At 41.0% G+C, this 22,803-nt stretch overlaps 1 protein-coding gene across 1 annotated transcript in view; it reads right to left on the reverse strand.

Annotated features, from left to right (window-relative positions):
- Positions 1-22,803, reverse strand: part of ZNF804B (zinc finger protein 804B) — a 344,219-nt gene that overhangs the window by 32,018 nt on the left and 289,398 nt on the right. The window contains exon 2 of the mRNA XM_084618848.1: positions 14,352-14,495. Coding sequence (XP_084474974.1) covers positions 14,352-14,495 — 144 coding nt within the window. The remainder of the gene's footprint in view (positions 1-14,351; positions 14,496-22,803) is intronic.

Below are 22,803 nucleotides of genomic sequence, written 5' to 3' on the forward strand. Positions count from 1 at the left end.
CAGTGGTCACCTTTGTTGTCATATTGTGGTATAATGCCATAATACTGTTACCTCAGAAGATCCCTGTGCCATGGGATACCATCCCCAAAATGCAGAAAGAAGCCCCCTACTGGTCCCCATGTGGCTGGCCATTTCCTACTACTTGCATTTCTTCTTTGAAAGGGGAGCTTTATAAAGCCATTGTTGTGATGCTAAGGCTCTGTATATTGTGATGTATTGCTCTATACACATCATCACATTAAGGGTGGAGTTTACCAAACTGTGCAGTTGAACCTAACCGCCTCAGATCTAGTTATCTTGAGTAAAAGTAAAACCTAGCCATGTCATGAAGGCCCTACTCTGGGTGAGATTTTCAACAGGTTATCTAATCCTGCTCCCATTGAAGTAGCTGGTAAAACTGCCATTGACTTCAGCGTGAGCAGAGTTAGGCCAACACTAAGTGCTTTTGAAACTCCCGAACTCTTAGTTACTATGAGGTGCTTGAAGTCAATAGGCGTTTAGCCTAAGGTTATCAGAATTTGTTTCTTGCATTTAGAATTAAGAAGTTAGAATTCCAAGTTGATTTGCAGGACTTTAACTATAACACTCTTATTAGTTGTAATAGGATTTATGCATTTAAAGATTTGTGCAAACAGTTGAAAAATATAGCCCTTCAGATGCTTCATTTATTTAAGTAACCAATGCACTAGACTGGACGATTTTGTCCATTCTTCCTGCTTGCAAGACAAGTAATAAATTTTCAGTAATTAAAAAGTGTACCCTCAGAGAAGACTGGAAAGGAAAATAACACAAACATTAATGTAGAGAACTTCCTCTGACAGACACATCTGATTATTGCTATGCTTTAAATGCAAAATCTGATAATATACTTCTGTAATTCCTTGTATAATGAAATACTTAAGAAATATATTACAGTCATTGGATCATCATTAACAACTATGAAATTAAGTGTCCCGTGGGTTTTTTCCAATTTAAAGAGGGTTAAATTGCTAATTTTCATGTTAATTAGCATTCATTCTGAAGAGAAGCAAACGTAATTCCATAGCATCTAGCATTTAACAATTTAGCTTATCTAGACATTAAATTTAAAGGAAGCTCTGCATTATTTGCTAGAGATTTCTTAAGTACTAATGATTAAGGGAATCTCATTATTCTAACAACATGAAATTTCCAAGGATGAATATTGTTAATTTATATACTTTATCTCTGCATAATAAAAAAAAGTAACACAGCACTTACAGTGTGGCAGGTGCATCGGTTCTTATTAAAGAACATTGGACTTCATAGATTTGTGTGTTTAAAATAAAATAATTTTGTATGCTGACATTTAGAATTGGAATTTGTTGCCTCAAGACCTACACCTTCACTGAGCTGTGCTCAGGGGCATTTGATCATTCCATTTCTGCTACCCAAATACATGCAGTCACAGTTATAGAATCATAGAATATCAGGGGTGGAAGGGACCTCAGGAGGTCATCTAGTCCAACCCCCTGCTCAAAGCAGGACCAATCCCCAATTTTTGCCCCAGATCCCAAATGGCCCCCTCAAGGATTGAACTCACAACCCTGGGTTTGGCAGGCCAATGCTCAAACCACTGAGCTATTGAAACATCTTCATATAACACAAAAATTAATGCCTCCTTTCTTAATGTTTAAAAAATGAATCCATCGTATTAGTAACTACAAACTGCAGATATTAATTATAAAATTAATTTGAATTGAGGCAAATAAAAGTTATGGTTCAATTTAGTGTTATGCATACTGCTCTCTCTTATAGCATTAGCTGCATACCACCTCTTTTTTTAAAAAAAAAAATGCTGATGTAATTCAGTGGGCGTTTTCCCTTTAGTTACATCAGGGTTTGTGATGTGTCAGAACCTGATGGCTTGTTTCACTACATCATAAATTCATCACTGCTGGATTGCAGTAGGTAGACGATAAGATGCACCATGCAACCCTTCTGGAGCATAGCAGTCGTGGTGTAGAGATGATTTGGGAAATGTAGGGACTCTAAACATGCTAATTGAAATAAGTCAAATGAGAGATCATAGCATGAAGGTAGGATGGTGATTAGGTCAATATAGTATCCAGAAGAAAGAACATACAGAGAGCTAGAAGGCAGCAATGCTACTATATATGTCTTTTTTTTTCTCGGGCCCTTATTGAGGGCTCTTGGTGTTTACTATATTAAAAACATACAATTTTGAGCCAATATAAAATCTGTAGTACACTTGCTAACTGACCTGTTTGCCCAAAAATGCAGTTCATCACTGAAATTTAAGGTGCATTTGAATCTCAAGTCAGGAAAATCTGGTGTTCATCTCCAAGTTTCAAAAAACTGTGACATAATCTGGAAGTATTCTAATGCCAGAATAAATTGGATGCCTTTCTTCTTTTCTTCTCCTTTGATTTTTATTTTCTAGCTTCCGTAGCTTAGGTTTGGTGATTTGGGTTTTCCCTTTCATCCAATGCCTTATTAGTTTGACAAACTGACCTTCCTGTCCATAGCTGACAATATAAGGTCTTTCTGACAGGACCTCTTCTCCTATGCTTTCTTCCTGTCTTTCTCTCGTATTCTTGGCCTCCTCTTCTGTTTTCTCTAGGTCTTTCCTTTTTCACATCTCCTTGTTTTTCTTTTCTTCTTCTAGCAACCTCTTTCTCAGACCCAGTTTCTCTCTCACTCTCTTTTTCTTTCTCTTTGCTAACTCCCTGCCATTCTCCTTGCTGCCTTTTGTCTCTCCCCCCCCCCCCCCCCCGGTCCACCACCTTGCTCCTATCCCCATGATCTCTTCATAACCCCATACCTTTCCTTTTCCATACTCTATATCCTTCTCCTCCTATAGTTTCCTGCATTTTACTTCACCTTTTTTTCTGTAGACAAAAGCCTCATTCACTCCACAACTCTGATTGAGTCCCTGAGTAATGTCTACCCAATGAGGCAGTGGTGCTGTTGAAGAAAATGTTATGTGGTCATGTAATTGAAGAATCTATCACAATGCATAAACACTAGAGGGATGAATTAAGATTGCACAGGCAATCTTAATACTGGAATTTCCTAACTTTTGAGTGCTTGACTTTGCAACCTTCATGTTCTTTTAATGAAATTTTTAATGTAATTTCCTATTTGTTTTTAAAAAAAGCAACCCCCCCAAAATAAAAATTTTATTATGTGGAGCCATACTGATTTCCACATATGTCATCAACCAGGCTGGAACATTTAGATCCACAGCACAGATAGCTACCTCTTAAATTAATGGAGTAACTGGTAGCTGTAATAGGTTGTTATCTTCTGTGTGGACCAGACATTAGAGGGAGATGAAACATAGTGCCAGTGGGTTTCAAAGTTATTTGCCAGGGATTAGAGGAATGTTGAGACTCAGGAATCCTGGGTTCTGGCCATAAAGCTTCTCAACAAAACTTGGAAGAATTTTTTAACATGCATGGGTAAAATGATGTTGTTTTCCCAACTTCATTCTGAAAAGTAACTAAACCATTTTTGCTAAAAATTTCCTAAATAGTCAGCCTGCGGCAAAGAGCTGGCAAGGAACATTTCAGCCCAAACTCTTAAAGTATGGCAAAGTTATAAGCAATTGAAAACAAGATCTTATAATAGATAGCGTTAGGCCACCTTAACTATAGGTGCACTGCCAACTCTGCCTCTAAAAAACCAATACGAACCATGCATTAATCAAGTTGTAGTTAAATCTAATTTGAGAATAAATAGGAAGAGTATAAATAATGAATTTCACTTCAGCAACTTCTGGAAGAATGAGAACAATTTTGAGTAGCTTTCACTGTGATAAAGCAATTATGGGAAAGGTAGAGTGAGGAAGTGGAAAGTATTCAACAAGAAATTACCATATGCCCCAAGGATCATGCATGTGTACTCCTTAGTAATTATTACATTAGGAGCAGAAGTAGCCTCAGTGAGGATGAACAAGAAAAGGCAAATTGTAAGAAAGAAAAAAAGCAAATGAAATGAACAAAATATCAAATACACCAGTGGAAAAGGAGGATTGCAGAGTCAATGTCTGATATAAAGTAAAGACAGGTTTCAGAGTAGCAGCCATGTTAGTCTGTATTCGCAAAAAGAAAAGGAGGACTTGTGGCACCTTAGAGACTAACCAATTTATTTGAGCATAAGCTGCATCCGATGAAGTGAGCTGTAGCTCACAAAAGCTTATGCTCAAATAAATTGGTTAGTCTCTAAGGTGCCACAAGTACTCCTTTTCTTTTTATAAAGTAAAGAGAGTATGAAAATTAAGCAGAGAATATAATGGAGGGCATAAGAACAAGCTACAATAAGAAATGCATCACTTTTACAGTGAGTGAGAGATCAGTGAGTCAGTGATAGCAGAGGAACCGGAATGGCAGACAAATTAGCTTCTACAAACAGTATAAATGAATTCAAAACTTTGGTTTTCACATGGATGAAAACAAGACTGATGCCAGAAACATAAAGAGTATACCATTTCTACGGGAAGAAAAATACATGCTTAAAACAAGGAGCAGAAATATTGAATCGCAATGTAAGAAAACAAAATGAATGAAGACTGAGTTTTTTAAAAAAAATCCCTCAAGGATACAACACAATAGCATTTAAAAAAATAAAGGTATGTTGATGAAGTAGCATTGTCTAGCAAGGCCAGGTATCCAGATCATAATTCTAAAGCATCTTCTAGCAGTTATTTTAAATATCATTGGAAATAAATGAGGTGTCAAAAGGCTAAAAATAAGCTGATGTTGCACTCAAATGGAATAACAGGCCAAAGTTTCCATATTTTGATTTATGTCTTAGAGGTTTCTAGCATGTCTAAGTAGGTGACTATTGTTAATTTTTGTAATCTGAAATAATAAACAAACACAAATAAATAAAGTGTCCTCTAAAACCCTAATCCTGCTAAAGCAATGCACGTTCTTAACTTTATGCATGTGAATAATTCCATTAAAGTATGTGGGACTGCCTATGTTAACTTAAAGTTAAGCAAGTTCGTACATTTTTTATTGTTCAAGACTGGGGATTATTTTGCATACTTACCATTGCACATGTTATCATTGTACATACATAAAAAGTATTTGCATATAAAAATCTAGTGACTGCTCAAATTGTGTACTTAAATATGTGGTTTGAATGTAAAAATTGGTGCAAATGTAAAATTTGCATTCATCTACTTATGTGCTGCCTACACACCACTATACACACCTACTTATAAACCAGCTGTTTCAATCTATCTTTCCTATCCCTTACAATTGTATTCTCTATATAACTGCTGTAATAGGAAAGCATTAGTATAACAATGGTTCAGTCTTAGCTTCATAAATGGGATATGAAGAATGGGGGAGAATATTATGTGGGTTTCTATTGATTTCAGTCCAGTTGTGCTGTCTGCTACATGGGTGCAAAAAGTTAATTCAGTCCTGGATAGTTTTTGCACATCTGAAGGACCAAAACTCAATGTCTTTTAAACAGCCCCAATCATTGGTGCTCAACTCACTATACAGGTTGTGACTCTAAGAGCCCCTTTGTGCCAACTAGCATAGGCAAACCCAACACACTGATGTCAGAATATTTAGCCAAACAGCAACTTATAGGCTATTATATAAAAACTGGAAATATGATGATCATGAATATCATCATATGGTGCATGTACAGGCTTTTTTATAAAGAGTTATGTATGTGAGCTGTATTATGTTCTTGAAATATATTTTGGAGGCTGCCCTAGACAAAGGCATGTTGTTTTCCCTGTTTGCCTCTGCCTCCAATGCAAATCGATCAAGGTGAGGCCAGCGATTCATAGACTTTAAGGTCAAAAGGGACCATCGTGAACATCTAGTCTGACCTCCTGCACATTGCAGGCCACAGAACCTCACCCACTCCTGTAACAGACCCCTTACCTCTGGCTGAGTTACTAAAGTCCTCAAATCATGATTTAAAGACTTCAAGTTACAGAGAATTCACCATGTACACTAGTTTAAACCTGCAAGTGATCTGTGCCCCATGCTGCAGAGGAAGGGGGAAAAAAACAAAACAAAAAAACACCCCAGGATCTCGGCCAGTCTGACCCAGGGGAAAATTCCTTCCTGACCCCAAATATGGCGGTTAGACCCACAGCATATGGGGAAGATCTGCCAGTCAGATACCTGGGAAAAAATTCTCTGTAGTAACTCATGGCCCTCCCCATTTTGTGTCCCCTCTCCAGCCATTGGGAATTTTTGCTACTGGCAGTCGCTTATGGGCCACACGCCATTGTTAGCAGTCTCATCATACCATCCCCTCCATAAACTTATCAAGCTCAGTCTTGAAGCCAGTTAGGTTTTTTTGCCCCCACTGCACCCCTTTGGAAGGCTGTTCCAGAACTTCAGTCCTGTGATTATTAGGCAGCAATCCCAGGAAACACGGTTGGTAAATAGGTAGCCTGGACACCCAGTGTAAAAATGGGGTGAATTGCAGGATTCCACTCTGAGAGAAGTGCATACCTGTCACTTGGAAGGGATGCCCACAGACAGGGAGAGGTTAAAGGTAAAGCTAACCCTGTTACAGCAACAGAGAGCAGCAGCTGTTGTGCTTGGGCAGCCATGCACAGTAATTGGTTTTAAAGCTGAAAAGCAATTAGCCTCCTTGATAGAAAGGATTTAATCCAAGCTTTTTAGTGTGCCTTTCATGTTCATGAATGGTTAAATTTTCAGGCAGGGCATTACCTGGCCTCCACCTGATGTTGCACGTACTTCAATGTGCATTTTCTAGTTACAGACGGCATCTAATCTTTAAATACATCTGCTTAGCCTTTAAAGAGTGTAGCAGCTGCACAACTTCCAGTACTGGAGTTTTCACCAACAAGTCCCATTGACATTAATAGGAGCCAGCAGTCAAAAAGTGCACAGTTGTATGTGCCTAGGTGACAGATTATGCATGGCATGCACACAAGTGTTAGCATGCATCTGTGTGTTTTGATCAGGGCCGGCTCTAGGATTTTTGCTGCCCCAAGCAAAAAAAAATTTGGCCGCCCCCACTTTTTTTTTGTGCCCCCCCCCCAGCTCCCTGACTCCACCCCTTCCCAACCCCTTCCCCAAATCCCCAGCCCCGCCTCCTCCCCCGGGCATGCTGAATTTCCCCCCCCTCCATTGCTTCCTGCGACCCCCCCCCACCCCTTGCCCTAGCTCACCTCCGCTCCGCCTGCTCCCCTGGACACGCCACCGCTCTGCTTCTCCCCCCTCCCTCTCAGGCGAGGGAGAGGCAGCGCGTTCGGGGAGCAGGCAGAGCGGAGGTGAGCGAGGGGGAGCGCAGAAAGTAAGGGGAGGGGTAGAGGAACCGCTCCCCGCCCCAGCTCGCCTCCGCTCCACCTCCGCCGCCTCTCCTGAGCGCGCTGCCACTCGGCTTCTCCTCCCTCCCAGGCTTGCTGCGCCAAACAGCTGTTTCACACGTGGCAAGCCTGGGAGGGAAGGGGGGGAGGCGGAGCGGCGGTGGCGCGCTCCGGGGAGCAGGCGGAGGCGAGCTGGGGCAGCGGGGGCACATTTCTAGGGGCAGCATGGCCAGCGCCAGAATGCCACCCCTAGAAATGTGCCGACCCGAGCACCTGCTTGTTTTGCTGGTGCCTAGAGCCGGCCCTGGTTTAGATACAAGCATGTGCACAGGTGTAGACTGAAAGATCCAGCCCAAATAACGCAAACGTATTCTTAGATTCCAGACATACTAAGAACTGACTGCATTTTCATTAGGGTGATCATCACCAGCTTTAGTATCTCAAAAATTGCAAATAAATACCTGTGATGTCACCAGAAGCCCCAAGATGGCAATACAGCCTTGTTTTTCTTAGTGGCTTATTTGTATCATTATGGTTATTATTATACAATATATGGATCAGATTTATATTTTACAACTTTCTCTTGCTGGTTTCTAAGGAGGCCTTGTTGTTTGCCAAGAATTATATATACAAAATTGGAACTCTCCAACTACTACAGTACTACAATAAATGAATGGATGAATGTTGTGAATGCAGCAGGGATCATTCACCTCAGATGCTTGGTAGGGAGGCATTGTGGTTTTGTCAAATGGGACACTGCCCAAGCAATTCTGTTGCCCAGGATTCACAGATTCCATAGCACAGGGAAAAAAGGAAATTGCTAGACTTCAAGAATGCCACATACAACTGCAAAAACTCCCTATTGCATAGCTGGTCAGAATTTTGCCACCAGTGCTGTAATAATCTTCCTTTTCTCTTTGTTACAGATAATCATTAAAACATGGTGACCTATAGGTTGCTTTGTTTAGTAGCCAGGGAATCAGTACTTGCATAAAGCTGGTCATTTTAATGTGCTAGCAGAGAATTCAAATCCTGCTCTGGAGACACATATGCTTTCCCCCCCAGAAGCTTCTAGAAAATAGTTGGATCCATTAGTTGCTGAGAGTGGACCATCATAACAGATCCTTTGCTTCTGTTGGGAGAGTGAAAAGGCCCTGACCCAGTCTGTAAAAGTGGTGATTATTTAGTCCATGATAGAATTGTATTCAATATGGGATGAATCCTGAGGTTGTTATTCTGGCAAACCCACCCCTATTGAACTCAATGGGATTTTGCCTAAGAAAGATGTGAATTAAAACTGAATAAAGACTTGATAATTTGATAACTGTGTTTTCAACCCCAACCTCCAGGCCAAAGTCCAAAATGTACCCACTTGTATGTGTCAGGCCAGAGAGATCAGCTACTTGTAAGTATATGGTTGTTATGATGGACAAAGGTCCAGGGACCATGATTTCAAGCTCTCAAGAGTACATATTGGAGCCCCTCTGCCCTCTTCTCCTCTCAGAACAATACCAAACTTGATACCAAGTTTAAGAGCAGATAGCTCACGTAGAGAAGCCTTCGGAGAGATGGGAAGGTCTGCACACAACCAGAATTTCCACACTCACTTTATACTAGGATTTGCAGTCAAAGAACTTAATCTTCAGAAAGGGGATCTTCTCCATGTAGGCATAGCACAGTATATCTGGACTATGTAATGGGTAAGACGTTGGTGATATGAACTAACAATAAGATAAAAGAGCTATAGAAATAAGAATGGCTAAAAACTAGTCATAATTACTGAATTATGTATAAATCATATTTGCCTATGCTAGATGGATTTTTGTTAGACGATACTGCAAAAACAGACATTGGTGGAGAACTTCTATTTGATAAACCTTTTGATAAAGTACTATATGGTTAACTAATGTATAACATTAGGATAGCACACGAGTACAAATTAGTTAAGTGAACAAGGCCAAGCTGTTATGGTTAAACCTTAGAAGCCTTCAGGGATGAGGAAGGTAATGAGTACCATACTAAGTATTAGGGCCAAGACTTTGCACTTTAATGAATGGATAAAATCATAAATGGAAAAATAGCTCATGAATTTCATTTTAGAAAAGTATAATGTTTGGAGATTTTGAGTCAGTAATTATCCAACAAAATCAGTGTTCTGCAGAACATAGCAGAGGAGAAGAACAGTAGGATGTATGGCATAATGCTCCATTAAACCATCAACACCTCTGCTTTTAATCACTCCTGTGCTAAAAATACCCTTCTGTATTTTATTTCTCAGTTACTGGATATTACCACAAGCTGTGAAACTGGATCGATTTGCTGAGTTCCCTAGCTCGAATGTCTCACATTCTGTTTCCATATCTGGTGTATAGTAGCTGATCCAGTTTGAAAAGGTTGGCCCATGTCTAAGAGACACATTGCCTTGCCTTGATAGGTACTATATACAGTACGTGGACAAACAATACAATTTTCTTTCCTTCGGCTTAGCAGACAGTCTTTCAAGGTAAAAAGCATCTGCAGTATAATGGGCATCCTCGTACACAACAATACTGTAATAGCCTATCTTTTAGTGGTGGAGTAATGTAGAAGTAGTTTGTTTTCTCTATTATTTTCTGAATGGGGCTACTTTGAAAGTTCAGACCCAAATTAATCAGGGATCAGGGTCCTGGTCAGGATCTTTCATACTCTAACTCTGTGCAGCATCAAGTTTATGGCTTCTTGAGAAATTAATTCCATTTGTTGCTTTCTCATTCGAGTGAATGATGAGCCCCATAACATTTGGGGCAAGGACTATTGTTGAAAGAGTGAGTAGCAACCTACAGATGAGAGGTAAGGGAGCAGCAGGGAATGACTTTTTTGTTCATAAACTATCCCTTTGGTCAATTGTAGAGATTTCTAATGAGCTCTGAAGGGTCACTCTTTAATTCAGCCCCAATTAAAGAAGACTGTTGGCTGTGACAAAAGTCTTTGCAGGTGATGGTGTGAGATACACGAAGTGATGGGGAATCTTCCTTTTTATGATAGAGAAACAGAGGATCTGCTCTATGGGAAGGAAATTAATTTGACATATCAGAAACTTTTCATGTTTGGTGACCTACTATAGAAGTTGAAGCAGAGGGGTGTCCTTGTCCCAGTTCTTCTGCAAACTAATGTTACTGGCATCTTGGCATAGGGGTGAAGAAGTGAATGGGCCTGCAGGACTAAATTACCCTTTTCCCAAAGTGAGTAGTTACTTCTGAGCTAATTGAAACACTACTGCTTCTGAGCTATATTTGAAAGGGCAGGGTGGAGGAAATTTGCACTGACACTTGATGTACTATACATGTTGTGCATTTAAGTACAGGCTGTTAGTCCTGAGTACTGTCAATCTGGCAGCTTTCAGAGCACTAAATTTACTTTAAAATTAAAAAGAGTTTTATTGCTTAAACATTATCTTTTATGATGGAAAGCAGACAAAAAAAAACTGGTCAGTGCATCAAAACGGCAGTTTTATTTTGCATAAATCACAGGGAGAGAGTAGTGTTGGGGGATGTGGGGAGGTTGTTGCTATGTGCTGGGACTGGATCGGTTTGAGTTCAGATACAATCCTGACAAGTGGAAAAACACCGAAGGGGGGATATTTATATTAGCTTCACAGGTTTGAGATCTGAAAATGTTTTTGTTGTATATTATTACATATGTTTGTGTGGATGAATTGAGTGGTGATGTGAAGAACTGCTATTGTGTCCCTAGCCTCTATTTGTCAGAAGCTGGGAATGGGCTGGGAGCCCAGCTGTGCCCCCACCCAGGCTCTCAGCTCCCCGCTCCTGGATGCAGCTGGGTTCCCAGGGGGGAGCTCTCAGTGGCTCCCAGTGTGTAGTGGGGAGCGGGGAGTCCAAGGCGCAGCCCAGCTCGGAGCTGAGAGTGGGGGAGCTGGGCAGGTGCAGTCTGGCAGCTGTCTGGAGACTCCCCACTCACTGAAGGGAGCCTGGCAGCTGCACTGGGACTCCAGGCTCCCTGCTGTGAGCTGCGGGGGCATTTGGGCTCCCAGTGATGGGGAGTGGGGAGCCCAGGAATCAGCTGGGCTCCTGTCAAGGAGCTGCCTGTGGATCTGAGAGCCCAGGCTCTTGGCATCCCACATTGCCCCTCTTAAGTAACTTCTGGTGAGGACAAGCACCACTGACAGAAGGAGGGTAGTGTGGACATAAACCACTGCAGTAATTACTAACATAGGTCAACTTACATTTTAAGTATTGGCATGCCCTTAGTCAACTACATCGTAAACTAGACTCTGACCCAAAAAGTGCTGAGCATGCACCATAAATTAATGGGTTAATTTGGTGAGTATTCAGCCCCTCTCAGATTAGTCCCTTTGTCAATAATGTGCCTGCCTTGTAGTTAGAAAGTTGTGAGCTAAAATTCTCTTGAGGTTTTGTCTTGATTAAACATTCTGAATATCTCTCTTCTCTGTTAGATACGGATGACTAAATACTTACCCCTTAATTATCTTTATCACCACAACATTTTCTGCATTTGACTAAATCATTTCAACAAACCTTTTCGTTGCAGAAATAAAACCACATCAGTTACACCAGAAAGTCTGAATGCTCGCAGATCTTGGCATGACTTTTCGGGGAACCACTTTGTCTGAACTCTGAAATCTTTGTATGAAATAATAGCACTTTTCCTCTTTGCTGCCATTTTAAATTTACATCCAGTTAAAATCAGTAGCAAAGCAAGATGTCAAAGGCACATCTAGCAAGAAAGCAGGCACCAGCTATGGGTTTAGCTAGCATATATAGCAGTGATTAACTTATTACAAAACAAATGATAATAAGCAATTATAAAGTATTATCTGTTTCCTTAAATGACAAGCTGTGTTGTTCCATAACATCAATTATGGTCTTCATGCAATGCTGTAAGAGCTCCACCCTGAGAAATCATAGAATCATAGAGGTGTAGGAATGGAAGGCACCTCAGTAGGTCATCTAGTCCAGTCCCTTGCACTCAAGGCAGGACTACGTAATAACTAGATCATTCCTGACAAGTGTTTGTCTAACTTGTTCTTAAAAACCTCCAATGACTCAGATTCCACAACAGCTCTAGGCAATTTGTTCCAGTGCTTAACCGCCCTGACTGTTAGGAAGTTTTTCCTAATGTCCAACCTAAACCATCCTTGCAGCAATTTAAGCCTATAGCTTCTTGCCCTACTCTCAGAGGTTAAGGAGAACAATTTTGCACTCTTCTCCTTGTAACAACATTTTATTACAGAAAACTGTTATCATGTCCCCACTCAGTCTTCTCTTCTCCAGACTTAACAAACCCAGTTTTTTCAATGTTTCCTCATAGGTCATGTTTTCTAGACCTTTAATTATTTTTGTCACTCCAATTTCTCAAATTTGTCCACCTCTTCCTGAAATTTGGCTCCCAGAACTGAACATGATATTCCAGCTGATGCCTTATCAGGGCAGAGTAAAGCAGAAGAATTCTTGCATCTTGCTTACAACACTTCTGCTGATACATCCCAGAATGATATTCACTTTTTTTTTGCAACAACTTTACATTTATATTCAGCTTGTGATCCACTATAACCCCCAGATCCATTTCTGCAGTACTCTTTCTTAGGCAGTCATTTCCCATATTGTATGTGTGCAACTGATTATTCCTTCCTAAGTACAGTACTTTGCATTTGTCTTTATTGAATTTCATCCTGTTTACCTCAGACCATTTCTCCAGTTTGTCCATCTCATTTTGAATTTTAAACCTATCCTCCAAAGCAGTTACAACTCCTCCCAACTTGATATCATCTGCAAACTTCATAAGTGTACTCTCTATGCCATTATCTAAGTAACTGATGAAGCTATTGAACAGAATCAGATCCAGTACCATTCCTTGCAGGACCCCATTTGATATGCTCTTCCAGCTTGACTATGAACCACCAATAACTACTCTCTGGGAATGAATGGTTTTCCAACCATTTATGCACCCACCTAAGAGTAGCATCAGCTAGGCTGTATTTCTCTAGTTTGTTTATGAGATGGTCATACGAGATAAAAGCCTTACTAAAGTCAAGATATACCACATCTACCACTCCCCCCCACACACACACATCCACCAGGCTGGTTACCCTGTCAAAGAAAGCTATTGGGTTGGTTTGACATGATTTGTTCTTGACAAATCCATGTTGACTGTTACTTATCACCTTATTATCTTCTAGATGTTTGCAAATTGATTGCTTGATTATTTGCTCTGTTATTTTTCTGGGTACTGAAGTTAATCTGACTAGTCTGTAATCCCCCAGGTTGTCCTTATTCCCCTTTTCATAAATGGTTATAAGACACATGTTTCTGAAGTTGAATCAAAATGTATGCTTTTATTTTTAAAACAAAATGTCTTCTGCTCTTGGTACAGCATGATCAGACTGTACATTGACCATCTGAATCTAAAGGAGGGACACTGGATGTTTGAGAAAGCGCTCCTTCTTTAGGATGATAATCCGACAATTAGAGATATCATTATCACTACCCATACTCACCCATTATCTTACACTGATGGCAATGATCCTTCGGCTCAACTGGTTAACCCTTGAGAATGCTTAAAACTCAAAAATATGTCACATCTGATTTTTATGAAAAATATTAATTTAAAAATAAGCTCTGTGTTGCATTTGATCATTCCCAGGCTAGCTAGTCTTTAATTTGAGTTAATTTAGATCCTGTCCCTTTAAAAGTATCAACCAGCAAAATGGGGAATAATTGAGTCCTTTCAGGAGCCTGGTCTAAATCTGTTATCATCATAGAACCTCGTCTGTGTTAGATATTGAATAAGAACATTAACATGGGCAGCTTGTTTTCCATGGGTCTGATCAAAAATCCATTGAAGTCAATCTAAAAATTCCCATTGATTTCAATGGACTCCGGATCAGAATCAATGTGAGTGGGTCTGGGACATATGAAAAGTTACTACAAACAATATTTCTAACCATGCCGTTCAAGGTTATTTCCAATCACTTTGTGCTGTATTCTTCCTTTATGATGGAATACCAATCACATGCATGACTTTTCAAGTTTACCTGCTTGTGAGCATGGTCATAGGAATTGATGTGGTTGTCAAATTCCTGGTGTTTGTGATACTGCTTGTCACATAATTCACAGTAGAAGTTAGCCTTCACATCCTCCAGACCCTTTGCTGTGGCCTTCTCCTTCTCAGCATAACCCTACAAAGGCAGAGGGAAAGGGTAGCATTCTGTTACTAGTAGTATTGCAGATTCCTGATCTCACACTTAATTAGCCACATTTTACGTTATGCAGTAAGGAGCATTTAAAATGTTAGGTCTGTTCCTAACAGACCGAACAGATGATTCACAAAAATCCGCAAAGATATGAAAATACATTTTGATCTAAAGTTACTGACATCAGACTTTACTGGACATAATTTTTTTCCCAGACAGATTAAGGAAACATTTACTCTCTGGACTAATTACTCTTTCAGCCTGACTTAAATATTATACCGAACGAAGTGCAATAGTACAAGGATGAGGAAAGAGCTAAAAATAATGAGTGGGCACTTAATCCCTTTACTGGGAAGTAGAACAGTTAAGAGGATACAAATGAATGTGTGGCTACACACTGGATGATAAACCTATTTGTTCCAATATCTTTAGTTTGCCCATTCAGGTGTCTGTTTTTTCATATTATTGCTTAGAGGAAGCAAATTTGTACTATATAGTTGCATACTGGGTCAGATTCTCATTTGTGTTCTGCCCTCTTTACACCACATGAGTGGCTCAGAAGGGCCAGAAAGCAGCTGGATATGGCCAGCAGAGAATTCTCCTGGGGTAGGGGAACTCTCGTCTTGAGCAGATCCTGCACTACTCCTTACTGCGCTCAGCTTCAGCATGAACGAGCTTGCCAGGTGGCTGAAGTACACTGCACTGCAAGTAAACTCAGCTGGCATTCAATCCCATAGGGAGCCTAACCTGTCAGTTTAAATGAACAGCCCCTTGGCTGCGTTGATCTGTGACCAGCACTCCGGACAGCAGAGATCCACCCTGAGAATCAACCAGCCATCACTGGCTCTCTAATGGTCCCCTGCTGTGCTGGGAGGAAGCACAGGAAAGCAGGGGTTGTGATCCATTGTTTTTAACATTTGTTGTGTGTATATAGATGGACCAAGGCCTTCAGAAACAGTGGCCTACAGTTAATCTCCTGAAGCCATATTCAGGCACTTAAACAAATGGCCTGATTTCTAAAGTAGCAGCAGCTCCCAGTGTTGGTCATTTTAAAAGTATTTTATAATATAAATATATATATTATTTTCTACACTATTTTATTTAGGAGCTTTAAAAGCAAACTTCCAACAGGAAACAATTATTTTTAAAAAGTTTTCAAAATATCAATTTGATCTCCATTGTTACATTCACAATGACCTATTTGATGCTATTCATGTGCATGTAATACATTGCCATGTGAGTCATGTAATTAAGCACTTACTGTAATTTTTGTACCCATTTTTGGATGGGAATGTGGCACATTACTTTTTATAATGAGGCTTCCACAACTGCACAGAACTGCTGTCTGGTTTCTATGTGCCCTCACCTGGAATGCAAATTTTGAAATCTACATGACAGGCGTTCCAAGGCTTTACTCCATGAAGGTCAGACTTTGCAAGCTTTGAGACTTGAATGTGCATTTTTTTCATAGTAACATGGACATGACCTCTTAGGGCTAGATTCACAAAGGGACTAAGGCACCTAACTGCCACTTTAGGCACCTAAATCACAGAATCAGACCCCAGTGGGATTCATAAAACCCCAGATCAGCTGCCCCAAACTCTGTAGAAAGCTCTAATCACTCAATGCCTAAATTTTTGCAATGAAAGTTCCCTAGGCATCTATATTTCTGCCGGTGCACATGTGCACTCTAGCCCCAGACAAGGTTTTTGACGCCTAAGCCCCCACGTGGTGCATGAAGTGAACCTAGGAAAGATAGGTATTCCTCCATCTAACCTGCCTGTGGGACCTGATTTGGTAGGGGTGTGCTGAGCTTGCCTAGTGGATCAGACTGCTATGGGGAGCTTACACAAAACTGGGAAAAGGGGGTGAGCTCCCATGTAATTTTTAGCCCAGTCATTAAGGTATTCACCTGGGATGTGGGATATCCTCAGTTGAATTCCCTGGAGAGGAAGGAGGGATTTGAATAGGGGTCTCCACACTCTCAGGTGAGTGCTGAACTATGGAAGTCTGATGTGCAGGATCCCTCAATCTTTCCTGTGGAAGCTGTTCCACTGTGGATAAATAAATATAGCATCATTGGCTGAGAGAGAGAGCAAGCACAAGAATGACCCTGTAGCTTGATGATTAGCCCACTCACCTGGGATGGAGAGACCTAAGATCCAGTCCCCCGGCACCAATTATTTTTTAAATTATTTATGCAGGTAGAACAGTGATATTGAGGGAGCCCCACATCAGAATTTAGAGTGTTTAGAGTGCTCTTCTGAGAGGTGGCCGACACCTGCTCAAATCCTTTCTTCCCTTCTGGGGGCAGGGAGGGGAGGAGAGGGTGGACTTCAGCTGGGGGTCTCCCACATCCTAGGTAAGTGCCCTAGCCACACGGCAAAAAGTTCTGAAGGTGGTCATCTTCCTCCTCCTTCCCACCCCCAGCCTCTTGCAAAAAACAGCATAGATGCCTATCTCCAAGATGGGTTTGCAGCTGGGAAGCCCAATCAGAGGCAGACACCTCCATACAGCCCAAACTAAGGCATGGAACTCCCTGAGAGAGGTGGAGCTTAGGACACACCCCTCTCCTATGCATCTCCCATTGGTTATCTGAGGTGAGGATCTGCCTAGCATCCTGGTTTTTATGAATCTCCAGTCTTAGGTGCCTGTCTCCTTATCTCCCACAGTTCATTGTGTAGGCATCAAACTCATCCTTTGTGAATGCCAGGGATTTTCTGGGTGCCTAAAAGTTAGGTGTGACAACGCTGAGTGTTAGGCATCAACTTCTGGAGAAGTCTCTTTCCTGAGTTTGTCTACTCTTCATCTGGCCTGGATGGGCTCACTGGGTCAATCTCACCTAATAGTTTTGAGGTCACCATTTAGTTTCCTTTTATTCTCCTATAGGAGCTTTTATCTCTCAGCAGGATAGGGTTCAAATGCCCACGTGGGAATGCTGCTCTGTGACTAGCAGTACGTTTGAAGGTGCGGGTGTGTAGTGGGAAATCTCACTTCTAAACTTTGGCATTCCCATCTCACATGCCCTATGGATGGCAACCCCCAGCCCTTCCTACGAACTTGGACATCCAAGCATCACCAGTGAGACATAGCTGAGTTCCTGTGGCTCAGGTGGCTGAAAAAATTAGGAAGCTCACATGATCTCCCATCACTGAGCAGGCTAATTAATTCTCAGCACTTGTCTGTAAAGCTATTGTAGGAAAATATTCTTGCACTCAAATAGTTAAACTGTTTCACTAGTTATGTGAAATCCACAAAGACCATTAAAAAGCATTTCAGTGATACTTTTTAGCTTTATGTTTCAGACCTATTGTTTTCCTAACATTAATTATTCACTGGGCCGTTGGTATAATTAAAATGCATAAATTAGAATGTGCATGCAATAGCGCTAATTATGCAGAGATGCTTTCCCTGGAAGTCAAGTATCGGGGACAACATATTCTTATTGTAAATTTGTAAAAAATACAAGTTTCTGACTCATTGGCAACCAGCCAGAGCATAATTGTTTTTTTTTCTGGTTATGAACTGTCAATTAAATGTTCACAGCTTCATCACTGCGTGCATAGAAGAAGCAGCCTAATTGTTTGAGGTGGGCTACATTATTCTCTCTGAAACACAACTGAAACTGCTGTTCATGAGCATTCTAAACTGTCAACTTCATCTTCTCAGCAGAAATTAATACACAGTTCCCTTACCATTAAGATGTTTTTAAAAAAGCAACAAGGCAGCTTCCAGGTGCATCCAAAGATAATCACAACTACCTCCATTGCCTTCTTGCTTAATTATGCTTCTCCGGCGTGAAAAAAAGATATAATTTCCTGCCTGCTTATCGATCAGATGCAGGGAAATTGAATGCTACAGCACATACTTTATAAAGGTCATGGATTTTCTTTCCCCACAAAGGAGTTAAAACTTCCAGCGCAACACTAAATTGTGTATAGTCAAATGAATTTACACTTCCAGACCACTAATACTGTTTCCTCTGTTCTGCAAAAACAATGCTCATGTTTGGGTGCAATAAAAGAATCGTGTGAAGGAAGGCATGCAGAATTATATCTGACATTTCATCTGTTAATATAAAGCCTGATTCCTTCTTAGATCTCTCCTAGGTAGCTCAAGAAAATAGTAAGAAAAAGCTGTATATTATGTGTCTGAGGATCATCAGATTCACTGGAAATGTGTGTCACAACCTTCATTCTGGGTCACAGGGTACGTCTTGATGAGACGTAGGCGTGATAAAAAAAGCATAAAGGTGAAACTATGCAAGTTAGTGATGCTTGACACATGGACAGTCTGCAGCTAGCAGCAAGTAAAGGAGGTATGATGATGATGCAATCATTATAAGTAGAAACTCTTAGACCCAAAGGGTTAATTACCTAGTGTATATGCTGTATAAGGCTATGGGAATGTGTAAAATATATGTGAATGATTTTCTTGGTAGAAACCTGCAGAGCTGTTCCATTTGTAAAGAGAGTAATTACATTCACATCAATTTAGCCCACAGATGCATATTACTGTAATAAATGTTGATATATTGTATTCATTTACAGTGAATCCATTCATTGTGCATTAGACTGGAAGTGCTTTCACTTAGCAGTTTCTTTAGCTGTTGCTCTTTATTGTGAAAATGCAATTAATGGTATCTGACATTTCATTTTCTAATATAAGGAAAATCAATGAAAAATACTGTGTAACTGAGTTTTCTAGAATGTTCTTGATGACACCTAGTCAATTAGAAATCATTTATTAAATGCAGAGTTTGTAAGAGATATTTAATAGACTTGCATGGCCATTAAAGAATGCTGACCTAGACAATTCTACAAGTTGTTTCTGAAATTGATCACAAATATCTCTGCTCTATCCAAGTGGACTAAGGTGATGAACAGGTTGGTTCATACAGTGAAACTTGCAAAGGCAGTTTTTTGTATTAGTCTGAGCATTACTATAAATATGTTCTGGTGGAATAAATACAAATTAATGGCAAATTGAAAAAACAGAACAAACAATAAAGACTTAGGCCTTTTTTGTCTAAACATTTCTGAAATTAAATGTAAAAATAGTAGACATCCTGCTTTCAAATTAGCGTTTGTTGTTTGCGGTCAACAATTCGGATGAATGTTGCTTAAATGGAGAGCTAAACAAGTGAGGGATTGCTCTTTCTTGAGGGATATAAACAATTGTGTCTGGTTTGAAGTGCTGTTACAGCTTGCTGGTTTAAAGGTAGGTATATGTACCACATCAGAGACAAGGGCACTATTGGAGCCATTGAGTTGCTGGGTTATCTTCATGAAGTTGTTCCAATGTTTCATTAATGAGCAAATCCTCCACCTACTGACCAGTAGGACGAGCAAGGAGGCACACTGGGCAGGTGCATAAGGGTCCTGGGAGGAAGTCTCCACCAAAGTTGTCCGAGCAGCTGCTGCACAGAAACTGCTTTAGCCAATGGTTCTGCTGCCCTGTCCCCACAAAGGGAAAGTTCAATGACCAGAGGATCACCCCCCATCCTGATCATGTCTTTTCCCCAAGTGCCTCCATTGCATGCTGTGCCGGCATCTTCTTGAAGCCGTATTGTATAAGGGGTGTGCATAGAAACGTGCCCCACCCCCTTTTACAGTAGAACAACGCCAGTTCTGTAAATAAGACCATCTCTGTGGAGGCCTGAAGTTGGGTTTGCCCCTAGTTATTTACATTATGGTTCATATTTTCAAGGAATCTTGCATGTGCAGAGGAGCTTGTAGATGGCCAAGGTCTGAACAAGGACATGGATTTAGGCAGCATGCCCCAAACTTCAATTTTGAATAAGGTGCTTCTGTGTATCATCCAGCTCTAATGCTCATACCTTCACCTATTCCCAGGACAGCTGCAGCTCCGATTGTCTCCTTTCCATGCTTCCCCCTCCCCCCCAAGCTACTGAAAAGTATGTTGAAATGGGGTCCAGGCAGCTCATTAACTGGGCACAAATAGAAGAATCCCAGAAGTAATACTCATATATTTGGATAATTGTATGTTCTAGAACTAGGCAAATGCTGCAAGTATTGGAATACACAGGAGATGATCAGGCTGGCTGTGTCGGTGTCTTATCATGGACATATCTTTTCTGTGAATTTTCATGGTTTTCCCTGATAAGACCCTCATTTTTTAACCAAAGAGCTTCATATGGTCGCAGCACAGGGGATTCTTGATTATAGTTCATCATAATATGGTAAATATGATTTTGATTATTTTAATAAGAATTGCTGGGGAGGCTTACTGGTGTAGATGAGGCAAATAAGCAAGACTGATTCATTAGAAAAAAGAAAAGGAGTACTTGTAACACCTTAGCGACTAACAAATTTATTTGAGCAGAAGCTTTCGTGAGTGTGAGCGGTAGCTCATGAAAGCTTCTGGTCAAATAAATTTGCTAGTCTCTAAGGTGTTACAAGTACTCCTTTTCTTTTTGTGGATACAGACTAACATGACTGCTACTCTGAAACCATTGATTCGTTAGAGAATTTCATTTGCTGGCCCTTTACAGCGGTACTAAATGGCCCAGTAGACATTTGAAATGCTGATGGGAGATCATCTCCACTTGCACCACCTCACTTGCAGCTTCCTAACCAATGACTTGCTTATCTGAGCACACTGGGTTACGTCCTAAGGCTGGAGTGGAATATGCCTAAAGCATCGTGGGAATCTAAAAATGCCTGAATCTCATTTGAAAATGGGACTAAGGCTCAGAACTTCAAAGGTATTCAGGCCCCTGAGTCCCAGTGGAAGTTAAGGCAAATATAGGAGTTAGGTGCTGATAAGAGCTAGGTGACTAAATGCCTTTGAAGATCTGGGCCTAAGTTTCTTTTGGTACTTTTTGAAAATTTTACCCCAAATCTTGAAGTCCTAACTCAATTCTTACTCCAGCAAAACTTCCATTGACTTCAGTGAAAATTTTACTTGAGTAAGAACTAAGTAAGGACTTCAGGTCTTAGGAATTCATTGTATTGAAAGTATCTACACCTATTGCTTTTTTGAAACTGACCAAATGCTATTGCACATTTCTTTAAATGTAGAACTTCATAGAATCTGTGACTCCCTCCCCTCAGGATATTCTAATTTTCATTTCGTTTCACTGCATCTCTCTTCCTTGGATATCACTTTATTATTGTAGCTTCTGCTCAGCTCATTTCTCCAAGCTTGCTCACAGTCATTTAATGGTGAAAATTTATTGTCTGCACTCTGAATCTATATTACATATTCTACGCTTGTGAGACTCCTCCACGAGAACAAGTATAGAAAGCAATGGTTAGCATTTGACTCCTCCAAGCCAAAGTGTTTCTCTACATTAACTATTTGCATGGACAGTGGGTGGAACCCCCCTCTGGGGCGGTAAGCCCCCAGCTCTGCCCCTTCCACCCGCACCCTCTCTATGCCGGAGCCCCGAGAACCCCTACCACCTCCGCCCCCCTGCAGCTGGAGAGTGCCCCCCCCCCCCGACCACAGGAGCCCCAGGCTGGCGAAAGCCCCGAGCCATCACCCAGAGGAGCCTGGGCTGGCCGAAGCCAGGCCGCACCTCCCCTCCCCAGACCCAACCCACCCAGGGGAAATTGGAAATGCATCTGTGACACAAGACACTTTTAGTATGTCCCCTACAGGTTCCAGGGCAGCTGAGAAGGTGGTATGTGCCTCCTCAGCTGCCCTGGAACCTGCATGGGGTATAATAAAGCAAAAACTTTGCCACCAAACCTGCAACCGGGGATTCGGCGGCCGTGGCAGCACAGGGGAAGGTAGAGCCTCCCCTGGCCTATAATACCCACCGCCCATGACTATTTGTACTTCACAATGCTCATACAAGGGTGGCAGATACCACTGCAATTTTATAATCAGAGACACAAAGCCAAAGTGCGCCTCATGTTGCCAAAACTAGCATAAAACTTTAGGGGCCAAAGTAAATCCTGGTCTAATTCTTTTGAAAGAAATTGTATTATTATTAATTATTATTATTTATTTTATTTATTATGTAGCAAACAACTATGTTTAAAATGTTGCGAAATCTAGCACTCAAACGTTAGGAGATGCCAGAAGACCCTGTGGAGCTTCCAGCCCCCTATGGACATATTGCTTCATAAGGGCAAGATCTTTGCTCTCACTTTGGTATCAGTCTCAAGAACCTGCTTTGGCTTCAGTGAATTACTTCAGATCTGCAACAGTGTGACTAAGCCCTGGTCTACACTGGGGGCAGGAGTCGACCTAAGATATAAAACTTCAGCTATGCGAATAGCGTAGCTGAAATCGGCATATCTTAGGGCGACTTACCTGGCCC

The sequence above is a fragment of the Lepidochelys olivacea genome (assembly GCF_965140295.1).
Source record: "Lepidochelys olivacea isolate rLepOli2 genome assembly, chromosome: 2".
Taxonomy (NCBI): Eukaryota; Metazoa; Chordata; order Testudines; family Cheloniidae; genus Lepidochelys; species Lepidochelys olivacea.